At 35.6% G+C, this 14,465-nt stretch overlaps 1 protein-coding gene across 12 annotated transcripts in view; it reads right to left on the bottom strand.

Moving 5' to 3' along the window:
* Positions 1-14,465, bottom strand: part of prom1a (prominin 1a) — a 61,748-nt gene that overhangs the window by 11,021 nt on the left and 36,262 nt on the right. For all 12 annotated transcript variants that reach the window (XR_006925805.1, XR_006925807.1, XR_006925806.1 and 9 more), the window contains 14 exons: positions 12,309-12,429; positions 12,036-12,099; positions 11,843-11,932; positions 10,975-11,198; positions 10,405-10,479; positions 8,706-8,769; positions 8,428-8,587; positions 7,561-7,713; positions 6,675-6,798; positions 5,796-5,899; positions 4,477-4,561; positions 3,451-3,597; positions 2,115-2,186; positions 1,143-1,235 (listed from right to left, as the gene is read on the bottom strand). Coding sequence is in view for 4 of the 12 variants with exons in the window: in XM_046849264.1 (XP_046705220.1) it covers positions 1,143-1,235; positions 2,115-2,186; positions 3,451-3,597; positions 4,477-4,561; positions 5,796-5,899; positions 6,675-6,798; positions 7,561-7,713; positions 8,428-8,587; positions 8,706-8,769; positions 10,405-10,479; positions 10,975-11,198; positions 11,843-11,932; positions 12,036-12,099; positions 12,309-12,429 (1,576 nt within the window). In the remaining 8 variants the exon portion in view is untranslated. The remainder of the gene's footprint in view (positions 1-1,142; positions 1,236-2,114; positions 2,187-3,450; positions 3,598-4,476; positions 4,562-5,795; positions 5,900-6,674; positions 6,799-7,560; positions 7,714-8,427; positions 8,588-8,705; positions 8,770-10,404; positions 10,480-10,974; positions 11,199-11,842; positions 11,933-12,035; positions 12,100-12,308; positions 12,430-14,465) is intronic.

Below are 14,465 nucleotides of genomic sequence, written 5' to 3'. Positions count from 1 at the left end.
ACCTGTTTCTGCATGATTTTATGATCTTGTGTTGCTGATGATCATCTGATTGGATGACTACGGATATGACCAGCCAGGAGTCGCTAATAAAGTGCCTAATGAGTGCTGATTTTAACAGTAATTATTGTTTATTGAAAATTTTTGTGTGTAAAAAAAATATATTAGTGACCACACACACACACACATATATATAAATATATTCGATATAAATGTTTGAAGGTATGTGGACATCTGACCATCATGGTGTTTTTTCCCTTATGTGTGTTAACATGCATTCATTATTATTATTATTATTATTATTATTATTATTATTATTATTATTAGGAACCAACAGACTCAAACCTGTTCCAGCATTCAACCATGTATTTGAGTTTCAAGTGGAGATCCACTCAGTAAAATATTAGTCCAGGAAAAAAAAACGTCCCTTCAAACTTTCACTGGTATAAAAAAACTAAAGTATTTGCCCTCAAATATACTCAAGTATCCAAAGTATTATGATTTATTATCGCTATAACGTTCCTATTATCATTTTTGTCGCACGACTCTTTCACTCAACGTGAAAAGACTCTGTTACTCAGTACACCGACCTTTTAATAGAATGATAATAATGAGTCTGAATGAAATCTATTAAAATTACCTGTAAAAATGTGTAAATAAAACCACTGGTTGTTGTGGTAAGTTAGAATCGGGAGTTTCTGAACTGTATGTTTGCGCTAAATAGATACCACTAACACACCAACAAGTTCAAAACAGAGCAAAATTAAAGTAAAAGTCCCAAGTGGAAATACTTCAGCAAACAGATACGTGAAAAAAGTTAAATATAGTAACAAATTACATCTATTTATTAATTTTACTGTCCACCACTAAAAAACTAGTGGAGCCTTCCCACAAGACTAGAGACTTTTACTAGAAAAATATTCAACAAGCACATCTGGCTATGATGCTCAGATGTCCACAAACCTTTGATTATAGAGTATCGTTCTAATAAAGAAATAGCCTCATTGTAAATCACTTATAATCCAGCATTACTGATGCCTTAAAATCATTGCTTTCTGAACAATGTCATTATTCTCAACATCAGTTTCAGGATATTTCAGCATTTAGAATGAAATAAATATTAAGAAGAGAAAGAACGTGATTACCATGGACTGCTGAAGAGGGACGACCTGCTTGGCGTAGATCTGACGCAGCGTGTTGGCGTGGCCCTTGATAGAAGTCTGTACAGGTCCATTATTCTGAGACAGAGACACAAATATACATAGACAAAACATTGGATTATTGAAGAAAGGGTGTGGTGATTTTATTTTTTTTTCCCCAAAGTGTCCAGTTTTCTTAAAATAATATAAAGTGCAGATCGTCACTGGAACTTGATTTAAATAGAAAAAAGCTGAATTTCTACTGGTGAGGATTGAAATTATAGTGCTGGGCAACATCATCGATTTTTGGATCGTTTTTTAATTGCACTCACATTGATTTCAATTCTCAACTTTGGGTATATGATACTACTGGTTCAGATTAATGTGAATTACAAGCCTTGGGCTAAGTTACAACAGAATGCCTTTACATTACATCTTTCAGTGTTTAGCATGGTGGATGCAGGTACAGTGGAACCTATACTTGCTTTCATCCTAGTTAACATAACAATAGAGAAAAAGAAATCCTCCCTGCCACTACAAGAGCACTTTCACATAGAAATCTTTCCAAACCTCTTATTCAAATTAAATTAATTTTAAACATGTAGAAACAGGAAGAATAATAGAAGCAGAAATACATACATGATGTGAAGAAAAAAAAAAAAACCCTGAACAGTGTGTTACAAAGCTTGGACTATGTGAAGTCACAGGAACACACACAGTTCCCTCGAACCATAAATTACACCTCAGACATCTTGATTCACACATCATTACTGTGAAAGTCTTGCAGAATGAATGGGAGGCTTGTGTTCACGTCTGCACTCCAAACAAAATGCGGGTTTAAAAAAAAAAATAAAGAACAACCCGGCTGTGTACATTAGCGCAGAATTCTGAGCATGCATAAGAGCACATAACCCTTGTACGAGCTATTCAGGGTTTAAGAGACACTTTTTGGAAAAAAAAAAGGAAAAAGGAACCCACCAGTTGGTCAGCTTTAGCGTCCAGGTCACTGGCGAATGTCAGCAAGTCAACACGGGTCACTCCTTTATTGAGCTGCAAACCGATTAGACGAAAGAGAAAGAAATCCAATGATCAAAATCTTACAATTTTCGTTTCATCAGTGAATTCTAAAACATTTAAAGAATGTGTTTATTAGGGAACAATGCACCCTTAATACCACAATTATTTAATAAAAGCATCAATTTAATTATATTGTAATTTAATAATAAAAATGAACTAAAAAATAAACAAACAAACAAACAACTTACACAAAACCAAGCAACACATTTCTGAAGCCGTAACTGTTGGATTGACTTTTATTACATTTGGCAGGCGTCCCTTTTCCAGAGCGACTTTTATCTCACTCATACAACTGAACATCTACAGGGTTAAGAGCCTTAATGAAGGGCCCAGGGATGGCAGCTTGGGGTGGCTGGGATTTAAACTCGCAACCTTCGGATCCAAGGTCCGATGCCTCAACCATCTCTTCCATTTTAAAACTGTATAAGGAGGGGTAGAAACACTCATGCTTGAATGTTCAAACAGCCTATTAAGGGCCAAAAACCAAACTTGATTGAGGGCCGAAAACAATTGTCGCATAGTATCAAACATTATATTAAAATGAAAGTTGCCACGGTTTCTTTCATTTATCATCAAAGATTTAAAAGTAAATAAATAAATAGAAAACATGACTCTGAAATCTGCTTGATTATATTTTCATCGTTCCAGTTCTGTGCGACTTATAGTCCAATGAGAAACAATACAATTTATTGTACACTAGAGTTTAGTGACTTCTAATGACAGACATGAAGCTGGTCCTTATTTTTGTTCCTCAAAATGCCATTTTTTTTCAAATACGGTATGTTTGGCATCTCTTTGTTTCAAATCCTGTGAGAACTCTGTCAATTCAGCATTGTTTTTTTGTGAACATAAATATTAAAAACGAGACTAAATTCAGAGTGATGTGAGCGCTCCTATAAATAGAGATTTACTTTTTAAAATAAATAATGAAAAGACTCTATGCAAATAAAATAAATAGACTATATGTAGTGTTATGGGAAGATCTGGAGGAGCCAGCATGTGAAAATTACCTCAGTAACAGTTGCTAAATGTAATATTCCTGTTTATTTGGGTTCATTTCTGCTGCCATTAAGCTTTATATTGCTTATACTGTACTACATATTCGCAACATTTTACCTGCTAGGTAACCAGTGCATCGTGTAGCTGTTTTGTTGTAATGTGCACTATACACACACACACACACACACACACACACACACACACACACACACACACACACACACACACGACAATGTACCTCCTCCATATACGCTGCAAAGTCGATGTCCTTAATGCCGGCCTCAGTGAAGTTGATGAGGTTGTGTTTGCCGTCTGTGTTCAACAGGACGATCGTCTTCAGGTCCACCTTCAGGCTGTCAAACTTCTTAGACACGTCCTTAGTGTACTAGAATAGAAAAAAGGGAGAAACCACAGCAGTGATTTGAGACACAAGGCCCGTGAGGACTTAGTGATAGGAAACAGATGCTGGCACTCGTGGAACAGTGTTGCTTTGTCACGGCACTACACAGTTAGTTTAGTGTTTTTCAGACTCTATAACCCCTGATTCGGCTCATCGGCTAATTCTCAACCTCGTGTTGGTGAATGAGGCTTATTACAGCAGGAGGTCCCTGGTGGGGGTTTGAAATTTTCATTATACATTCAAAGCAATTTGTTCTTTTCCACCATTCAAATTATACACATCAAGTCCCTGGAATACTTATGTACTCATGTAAATTTATGCACCTAATTAACTTTACCCACCTGATTACAGTTTAAACAGGAGAAATCCATCTCTAGATATTCATCACAGCATTAGTACAATTAAAAAAAGTTACGTTTATTAGCCTGTACAAAAGTGTGAAAAAAAAAAGTAGCGTATGAGCAAATTGGCATTAAACAGAGCAGCTCATTTGCATGGCTTTGGGTCAAAACCACATGGGCAAGATCCCCATTAACACCAGAAGAAGCTGGATACCTTCCAACAGGCTGTGAGGAAAAGAAAATCACGGCTTATCGTGAACTTCGGGGTTCTGGAAATGGATCCAAAAACAGCCCACAGTGGAAGATGGCATGGGATAAGTGGAAGTTAATCTTCTTCAAATCAACACTTGAGCATGGATCAAGCTTTGCAGCTATATTTATTCAGGCATATTGTATCTGGGAATGTGTGAATATGGCATGTGATATACGAAGGGCTACTGTACATGCTTTCGCAGAACAAAAGCTGGGCTTAATATTATGAAAATTAGGTGAATTCGTATTAGGAGTTAATGAATTGACTCACCAAGCTGGGGCTGAACAAGGCTGAGATGTTGAACACTTTGTCCAGATGGAGGGCAGAATAAATCCCACGGTTCTCCTTACAGTTACTGATGGGCATACAGAGACAGAGAGACAGAGACAGAGAGAGAGAGAGAGAGAGAGAGAGAGAGAGAGAGAGAGGATTAGCATCCATTATTATTCTCTTATCTGCTTCACTGTCTGTAAACAGCATAGTTACTCATTCATTATTTAAACGTGAATTGGAAAGATGTTAATTTTAATTCTTCAAAACTTCAACTCTTTTCTGTCAAAATTAAAAATACGTCTGTCACGTAGGTATTTAATTCTTTACAATCTTGCATTTTTATCTTTGACAGAATGGGAATCAGGACAAGTATTTATTAAAGATATTTTTGGAAGAAAGAAGCGAAGACATCACATAAAAATGGTAATAATGAAAGGCTCAAATTATGAACCAATTGTTTAAATGAAACTGTACAAAAATATGTAGAGATTGGTATTTTGTAAAACACAGAGAAATGTAATATATTTATAGCTAATTCCAGACAGATTGATAGATAGATAGATAGATAGATAGATAGATAGATAGATAGATAGATATAAAGAAAAAACCTTCACACTGATATATACAGTATAATAATAAAGTCACCCATTATATAACAACAGGCCCATTGTAATTACATTTTTACATTTATTTTTATAATTGAATAATTTTTTATAATTTTTAAGCCCCCTATTTACAATGTTCATCAATCTTTTTTTTTTTTACACAACTTATTACACAATACTTTTTTCTAATGCACTTGTAATCTAATACAGCAGAAACTGTGCAGAAATTAATGTAATAAACAACACAAATATTATATAAGTGAAGGAAAAGTAAGACTTTGCTGCCCTCTGCTGGACCATATGAGAGGAAACGTTTTTGGAGATCACATCACTAAATGAGACAAAAGTATTTGGACACCTGATTTTTTCCAGCCATGTGTAGGTTTTTTTTTTTTTTTTTTTATTACCACAAATTTGAAGGCACATAATTCTATTTGATGTCATCGGATGTAGCATTAAATTTTCCTTTTACTTGAACTAGGAGACCCAATTCAGCTGTTCACAAGCCATGAAGATATGCTTTACAAGGCTTGAAGTGGAAGATCGTGAATGGCCTTCTACAGAGCTCTGACCTCAACCCCAACCCAGACTTTTATTATGTAAATTCTCATTTGAAACAATCCAATATTCTTTGAGATTTACATCAGTGACTTCTTTACACATTAAAATTTACTCTCATGTTGGTAAGCAGATGATCGGATTGATATTCACCTGTAGATGTTTTCCACGGTGAGATCCATTTCGGGATTGTTAAAAAGGTAGCCAGGGATGAAGTGCTTCCATGAAGGGTTCACCAGATTTGGACAGTCCAACACCTAAATAGGGAACATTAGCATTAACATTTCATCAAAATTCCCCCATCATCACTGAAAACCTTGATGTGATAGCTTTTTATGGCATTTTCTAGGCTTATGATTAGACTTTTCCCGGTGTGAAAGCACAAATACACACGTATAGCAGACATCACATTTATGTACACATGCATAGAAAGGCTTTTGAATGTAGCCAGACACTGCAAAATAAGAACTTGAGACACGGATCTTTCCATTGATCTGTGGTTCTTCCCCACACTGTGACCACAAAGTCGAAAGCACGCGATCGTATAGAATGTCTATGGAAGCAGCTGCACGCAATTTTTCGTTCACTTCAACTACCAGATCCGAACCTGTTCCGCCATGACAATACCCCTGCGCACAAATTTCAACAGGGACACTCCAAAATCCAGAGGAACATCTTCCTAGCTGAGTGGAGGATATTATAACAGCAAATGTGGACTAAATGTGACTAAATGACTAACAGGATGTTCAGAAAGCACATACCAATATTATGTCTAGGTGTCCACAAAGTTGTGAATCTATACTACAGTGTATCTAGGAAAAAGTGAAGTGCTGTGAATACTTTTCAGATGTTTTAATGAAAACTATTTATTCTGCACAACAGCACCATCTACAGGCAGTAAAGGTAAACGGCATAATAATGGATGACACTGCCTTGATGAATTAGCCCACAAAATACAGTATTTGCTCACTGGAGCAGCAGTATGAAGTGTAATGGACTTTTGTGCTAGGCTGTAGGTGTATGCAGTCTTGCCTTGAACAGCTCTCTGGAGTGGAAAGGTTCACAGACCAGCTTCTCGACATTCCCCCCTAGCACAAACGTCGCTGTCACCACTGCCATGAGAACCCAGGAGAACATGAAGCTGAAGCCCACACCACTAAAAGAAACACAATGCATATAGGGATAAAATGATTTTCTGAATGTAAGAGTTGTTTTTCTTCAAAATGTGAAGAAAAATTACTTCTAAATATTATATATGATTTAATAGAGTTCGATTGATATAGGATTTTACTGATACCGATAGCTAGGTTGGATTGTACCTGCCGGTAACCGATTAAACAACCGATAGTTTTTTTTCAAATGATACTGAAAAAACAAAAAACAAACAAACATACCACTCAACGTATATACTAAATAAATACTAAACTGAACTATACAAAAAAAGTACTGAATCATAAAAATTTACTAAATGAAACAAAAACAAATATATAAATTACACTAATAAATACTGAGTTGAATAAAAAAATATGCATTTAAACTGAAGTCCCACTCCTAATAAGTCCAAAATGAATTAAAAAATAAATAAATAAATAAAAAAACAGTAAAAAAAAAAAAAAACATGTAACGCAACCTGGAAAAACTATCAATATTGATTTTGGAGATAGCTGATAGTTCCAGCAATCAACTTTCGGTGTGGATTAATCTGCAATCAGGGCAGAGATAATGAGCAAGACAAAGTCAAAGTGTAAAGAAAGTCTGATCATACTCAGTTCTCTGTACTGAGGAATTTGAAGCACAACATACAGTACAACAAGCCATGTTTAATTAAGGAGTGTTCTCTTATAAGTAACTTGAAATAACATTTTCTACCACAGAAGGCAAAATGGCACATTTTTGCATCCAGTAATGCCTCACTTACGCCATCAGCAGGTTTCCTCCTGTGTTCGACACACAGCCACGGCTAGTCGGAGAGGCATGTCTGTCAAATCCCAGGATTCCACACAGAAGACCCAGGAAGTTGAAGACAACGATAAGCGCCACCATGCAGCACAGTGTGATACAGCTGATCCACCTGCAATATTTTATAAACAATCAAATATTTTATTAGATTTAAAAAAAGAAAAAAGGTAAAACAACGCCATGATGATGTTGATGCAATCTTTTTTTTTAAATAAAATATAACAAAAATACACACACATTTACATTACATTTATGGCATTTGGCAGACGCCCTTATCCAGAGAGAGTTACAACTGAGCAGGTGAGGGTCAAGGACCCAGCAGTGGTAGCTGGAGGTTCTGGAATTGGAACTCATGACCTTATGCTCCATGGTCCAACGGCATTTACAATTTAATTAATAGATAAACTATATGGACAACAGTTTGTGGACATCTGTCCATAAGTTTAGTATTTGCTTTTTGAACATCCCTTTCCACATTTAGTCCCCATCTGCTGATATTAGAACCTCCACAAGATGTTCCACTAGATTTTGGATTTTTGCTCCTTCAGCCAATAAGAGTGTTAGTAAAGTCAGGTTCTGATGTACATGAGGTGAGGAGGCCTGTGGTTCAGTAAGAGTCCAGAGACATCCTATCCAATTGTGTGCCTCCAGCATTGTGGTAACAGTTTGGGGAAGAAACAAATATGCCTGGAACAGTCAGGTGTCCCAATACTTTTGTCTATACTGTGTAATTTTCCAAGTCTAATTATTTAAAACGCTATTTATTTTGTGTTCCCATCTCACATTGCTGCAACTGGGACGTGTGCATCTGTCACGGATAAGGTACCTGTAGAAGTCCATTTTGTCGATCTCCGGGTAAAGATCCTCGATTTGAGAGTGTGTGTGGCTGATGATATTGGTCACGTTGTTTACAGTAGTCTGCACCGGAAACAGCTTCGAAAATCTGGTGATGTTGTTCCCAATGCCGTCCAACAAACCTCGGACTCCTAAAATCGGTGAGAAGAAAAAAAAAGACAGCTCAAATATCACATGATAGAAGTGACACACTGATTATCTGGGGCGCCGTGGGGGTATTTACTTATAAAAAAAAAAAAAAAAACTTACCTTCAGCCACATTTCTGGTCTGGTCTGTCACCATGTTTGGGGTGTCATTGAAGGCTAAGAACCCCTTGTTGGATGAGGAAAAAAGATTTCAATGCCATATAATAAAACTTCTGAACAATAAACTAGAAACAAACAAACGAAAAAAAAAAAATGTATAGAATAAACCTTTGATAATAAACTATAAATAAATTCTGCATAATTATATCAGAAGATTTTATGAGAAAAACAATAATAATAATAATTTATATAAATTAATTTATAATTTTTTTTCTAATTCTGCCTATTGAAAGTTTGGAAACACCTAATCCTTTAATCAAGACAAGTTGAACATCTTCCCAGAAGAGTGTAGGGAATTATAAAAAGCACATACCATACTTAACACCAGGTGTCCGCAAACCTTTGGCAATATAGTGTATACATTTACAGATGTTTCTCTTTATTTTCATTGAAAAATCCTCCATTAACATGAAGAGCAGCTTTACACATTCTCGTCTCCAAACATTCATACTTTGCCATGCCTCTTGTAAAACTTGCCATGAAGCGTTCTTCACTAGTTCTTCACTGGAGATTTCTTTCTGACCTTGTGATCCAGTTTATCCCAGAGCAGTTCGATAGGATTTAGATGCGGTGACTGGACGTCATGATAGATAACACTCCAGATGACTGTTTGCTCTTTAAATAACACTTTCAGAGCTTGGACTTATTTTTCGGATAATTGTCTTGTTGTATGGTGACGTCGGTTCCAATCGGAACTGCATGGTGTTGAAGAATAGAATGGTGGCCATGTTGGTTCTCCAATGTTCCCTGCTCTGAAACAACCCCAAAACTTTTTCATACATTTTCCTGTTAGGGCCAAAAATGTCAACTTTCTTCCAGTGTCCAATTTTTGTGAGTTTCTGAATTTTGTTGCATATAAAGAAAAGGAAAATAAATGTGTCTCAAAAACCATAAAAACTAGGTGTTTCCAAACTTGTGACAGACAACGTAAAAAAAATAAAAACTATAATTATTAATTTTTTTTATTAATAAATTTCATTATTTCAACATAAAACTCCATAAAAACAATTCCCTATAAGTTTTTTAGTCTATCGTCTTATCCGCGAGAAACCGTGAAAATCAGACAAACTAATGAGTTATGTGGAAAATGCAATTCCACGATAAACCGGGGACGTGAGATTCGAACAGCGGTAAAGAGGGGTATTACTGTATAAATAATTGTATTTAATGATGACAGCTTATAGGACTAATAGGAAAACTAAAAGGTTTTCGTCTAAGTGTAAACGACTTGGGAAAATATCACTGTGGAAAAGTGATTTACTGTAAATGTATGAGTTCAATTGATGAACATGTTATTCTAATAATATCTTTTATGATTACGTTATTCTTTTCATCAAATAAATTTCCTCAGATTGTATTTTTCCTTGATTTGTGATCGTGATTTTTTATTTTTTGCTCTATTTTTATTACCTGGTCTATTTCATAGACTTTTTATTAGAATCTAAAAAAAAAAAAAAAGCTCCTAAATTTGACTACATTTTCAAACAGACCATTGGACTTTATTTTACAGATCAGTGCACTGGTGTAGTTATAAATTTGTTCCAGTCTTTATAACTAACTGTGTTTGCATTATGTTTCATAATAAATTTTTTTTCATCATGCACAACAACAAAACTCCGACACCATTATTATACTGAAGTACCTGGTGAACTATCTGGGCGAGGTCAGTCTTCAAAACGTCGTTCACTTTGGCCAACTGCTCACTCACACCAGGCAGCTGAAACACACAAATTCTAATTCAGGATTTTATATATAATTAGCTCTAATATTATACAATTGCTTGTTGTCTTTTTGTATTTTCTTAAAATATTACGGTTTCCAAACATACTGTTGAGTATCCTAGCAATTATGATCATAAGATCATATTTCATAGATCACAAAGTGAAACTGAAACTAGAGGTCCACTGATTCATCAGTTTTTATCCGGCACTAATAGTTGATTGCTGAAAATATTGGAAAAAATCGATACCGATTGTGGATAGTTTTTCCGGGTTGCGCCTGCGCGGAAGTGGCAGAGAAGGTCGGCTTATTTCAAAATATAGTACAAATGTATAAACAAATAAACAAACAATAAAAGTATTTACTTAATTTAATATTACAAATGGAATATTTGTAATATTCATTTGATTAATCGATTATCGGCAAGTACAATTCAACCTAGCTATCGGCATCGAAAAATCCGCTATCAGTCGACCTCTGACTGAAACCTCACCGCTGAGTAGTTAGCGCTGATCTCCAGTTGGCTGAGCGAGCTGAGGATGTTGACGCAGATATGAACTATGGGTGACAGCGAATCGGCGCACGCGGGGTCGTCCAGGGCATTCGAGATGTCCATTCGCACTCGGCTCAGGTTGGATTCCAGCTGCACCGTACCCTCTTGAAGAACCGCCAACGTCACGGTCACATTCTCTAGAGCTTCTTTAGTGTCCTTAATCACTGATTTATACACACAAATGCATCTTTTTTAGATATAGTTTTATTTGTCATGGTTACCTTTGGTGGTTCTTTTACTTTTTACTGATATATATGACAATGATAATGACATAATCAATATTATATATTAAAGATGGCAACATTCAGCGATTCGCATCGGTGCATCAACATAAAAGTGAACATTTTTAAACATATTTGTGCCGGTAAAAACAGATTTATTAAGATTATAATATTAGTAGACGCGCTGTACAATATGTAAATATATGTAAATATAAGTAATTTCTACTCGCTAAACTGTTTCTCAAGTGCGTTCTCTCAGCATAACTGCACTACAGAGACCGAGGCTTGTTCTGAGAGTCACATAGAATACAGATTAACATGGCAGAGGTAGAGCTGCATCTTCCTGGAGACAGAACAGGCAAAAAGATATATATATTATATCTTATATATATATATATATATATATATATATATATATATATATATATATATATATATATATATATATATATATTTGAATATATTCCTCGTGGGAACCTGAGAGAGAGAGAGAGAGAGAGAGAGAGAGAGAGAGAGAGAGAGAGAGAGAGGAGGGAGAGGGAGGGTGAGAGAAAAAGCCAAATTGAATAGAACTTTCGATGTTTTACCTCCAGCCATGTTCTGTGCCTCATCCAGGGCAGGCAGCACAACTTTTCCCAGCTCTTCATGTATCCTTCCACCCAACAACTGACCTACATCTACACACACACACACACACACACACACACACACACACACACAGTTTACATGCAGTGAAAACACATTTTAGACAACACACTACAACTGACATTGCATACTTACTGTCCAGATCACAGAGCACTTGGTTCTTAGCGGTTCCATATTGAGATATCAGGTGATCGATTTGCTGGAAAAAGATCAAGACCAAATTATAATCTGTAATCATAATGAATACAATTAAACTGGATTTTTAGTGGGTGGACTATTTATGATCATATCGATTAAACCTTCAACAGCAGTCATTCATCTGGCCATGTTTCTGTCTACCTCTTCATCCACCCACCCATCCATTCTTCTCTGCATCCATCAATCAATCTATAATCTCTAATTTCTTACCGTTGGTGTGTTATTGGCAAAGGTGTACAAGTCTCGAATATTACTGTTGACGAGCCTCTTCATGGTCTTTAACTGAGAACTCAGGTTCTGATTGGCTGCATATGCACACAGGACCCCAGCGCTGGAAACAGATAAGAAAAAGAACCATGAAGGCAAAACATTAGGAAAGAGCACGTCAGTAGATGGCAGCAGTCACATACAAACAGTGGGAACCAGATTTCTATATGCATTACATCATTCATACAGAAATCTTAAATAATCTTAAGAATACACATTATTTTTATATACAGATTATTGATGCAGATTCAACTAAAATTATAGTATAGCTATAATAATGCACAAGATATAGTATATCAGCTTATAACATCAATAAACTATGAACACAATGTTGTAGAATAATGCAGAAATCCAAAAAGGAACCATCATCTGGAGCAAAAACAACATTGTTATTCGGATTAAGAGGCAAATGATCAAGTATTTACGGCTGATTTATTTCAAGCAGCTTTAATTCATCGAACATTGAAACAGATAGCAGCAGGCGGTTCAAGTATGAAGGTATGAAGCACAGCTACATATTTTGGGAAATTTTGCAGAGTGGTGCAAAATCAGATGCCTTCCACAGAAAAAATGTTAAATAACATTGAAATATGTGAAAGTCGCCCCGTTTTCATCTTTGACCGAGGCAAAAGTTGCTCATTAGCCTCCTGCTGTCACTGTTCTGATCTCTTTTTATGCTAACATCAACGAGAAAGTGTGACATTCAGGCGATTATTTAAACAAAATATTATGATATTAATGCTATTTTTTAAATATCTTTTAAAACCAAAAGCCAGACAAATGTTTCTTACATTAATTTGTGAGGTGAATTTTATGTGAGAACATTTAACTATTAATAATTAATATTATCACCTGTAAACCGTGTTTACTTTCAAAAATCTTTAGTTGTGCTGTCTGTTTTATATCTGTACCAAATTGTGCAGAGATGTGAACCATTTTCCCAAGAATAGGCTCCTCCCCTTTCCCATCATGATACTCTACATACAGAAACCAAACAGTGTCCTGACTAGAGATGCAAAATTCCAAGAATTTTCAAGACCGGAAACTTTCCATGGTAATTAATAAACTGGGAATTTACAAAATCGCAGGTTAGCATATAACAAGGAAAATAAATGTAGCTAAAAAAAATAATAAATTAATTTTTTTTACCAAACAAAACTCTTATAATTATGTTTGTATAAGATACAGTTTATATACATTTCTACAAATTTCTATTTAATTGAAATAAAGTTTATGGAATATTTCCAAAATTTACATGCAAAGTTTGTAAAAAATGTAATGTAAATTTTCCGTCCCTTCGCAACAATATTCCTGACTAATCTTTTAACAGAATTCATGTTTATAAACTGATTAGAAATGTCTTATATCGATTTCTATTCCAGCCATGAAATGAAATACCTAGACGGTGTTAAACATTTGTGTGTAAGCTTTCTTCTCTGTTTTGGTGATTTGACGTTGTAGGGCCATTATGACAGCCAGTAAGTGATTAGTAAATAATCTGATCAGCCTTAATATCAATCTATTCAACAATTGTAATCAAAGCGATCAAGATTTTCAGCAGGTGAGAAAATCTCACCTGGATAGCAAGTCATGGGTCAGAAAGTAGGTGAAATAAAAAACTATTCCTTTAGTTGAATACATTTGTGTTTTCTCAGACATATTATTGGCCAAAAACAGTAGCCATGGTGACTCCAAAATAGGTTTTTCCCACCACACTGCCACCTACAGTATATAGCTCCAATATAATACGTTTCACAGTACATACAAGTATTAGTATGAATTGTTGTTCCCTGAGACACGACACAGAAAAGCTGGACAAGAAAATGGTTTCAAAGTTTAGAGAAGGTGACTCCTGTTGCCCCATCCTCCCTCTGGACATTGAAAATGCTAGCTGAGGCGACTGAAGTCCTAGCAACAAAGAGGCTTTGTTATTCTCCCTCCCTCCCCCTTAACGTTTGCTCTCCTTCCTTTTCAGTAAATAGTTCAGTAAATCTGTTTAGACCAGCTGGGTCAGAAACAGAGTTACAGAAAGAACAAAGTGGAAATGAAGATAATGCGAGTCCCTTAGACAATTATATAGAAGAGCCGCCATGCATATAA

This window comes from Silurus meridionalis, chromosome 5, assembly GCF_014805685.1.
Source record: "Silurus meridionalis isolate SWU-2019-XX chromosome 5, ASM1480568v1, whole genome shotgun sequence".
Classification (NCBI taxonomy): Eukaryota; Metazoa; Chordata; class Actinopteri; order Siluriformes; family Siluridae; genus Silurus; species Silurus meridionalis.
The sequence above is the reverse complement of the archived record's forward strand: the minus strand, read 5'-3'. Positions and strand labels throughout refer to the sequence as shown.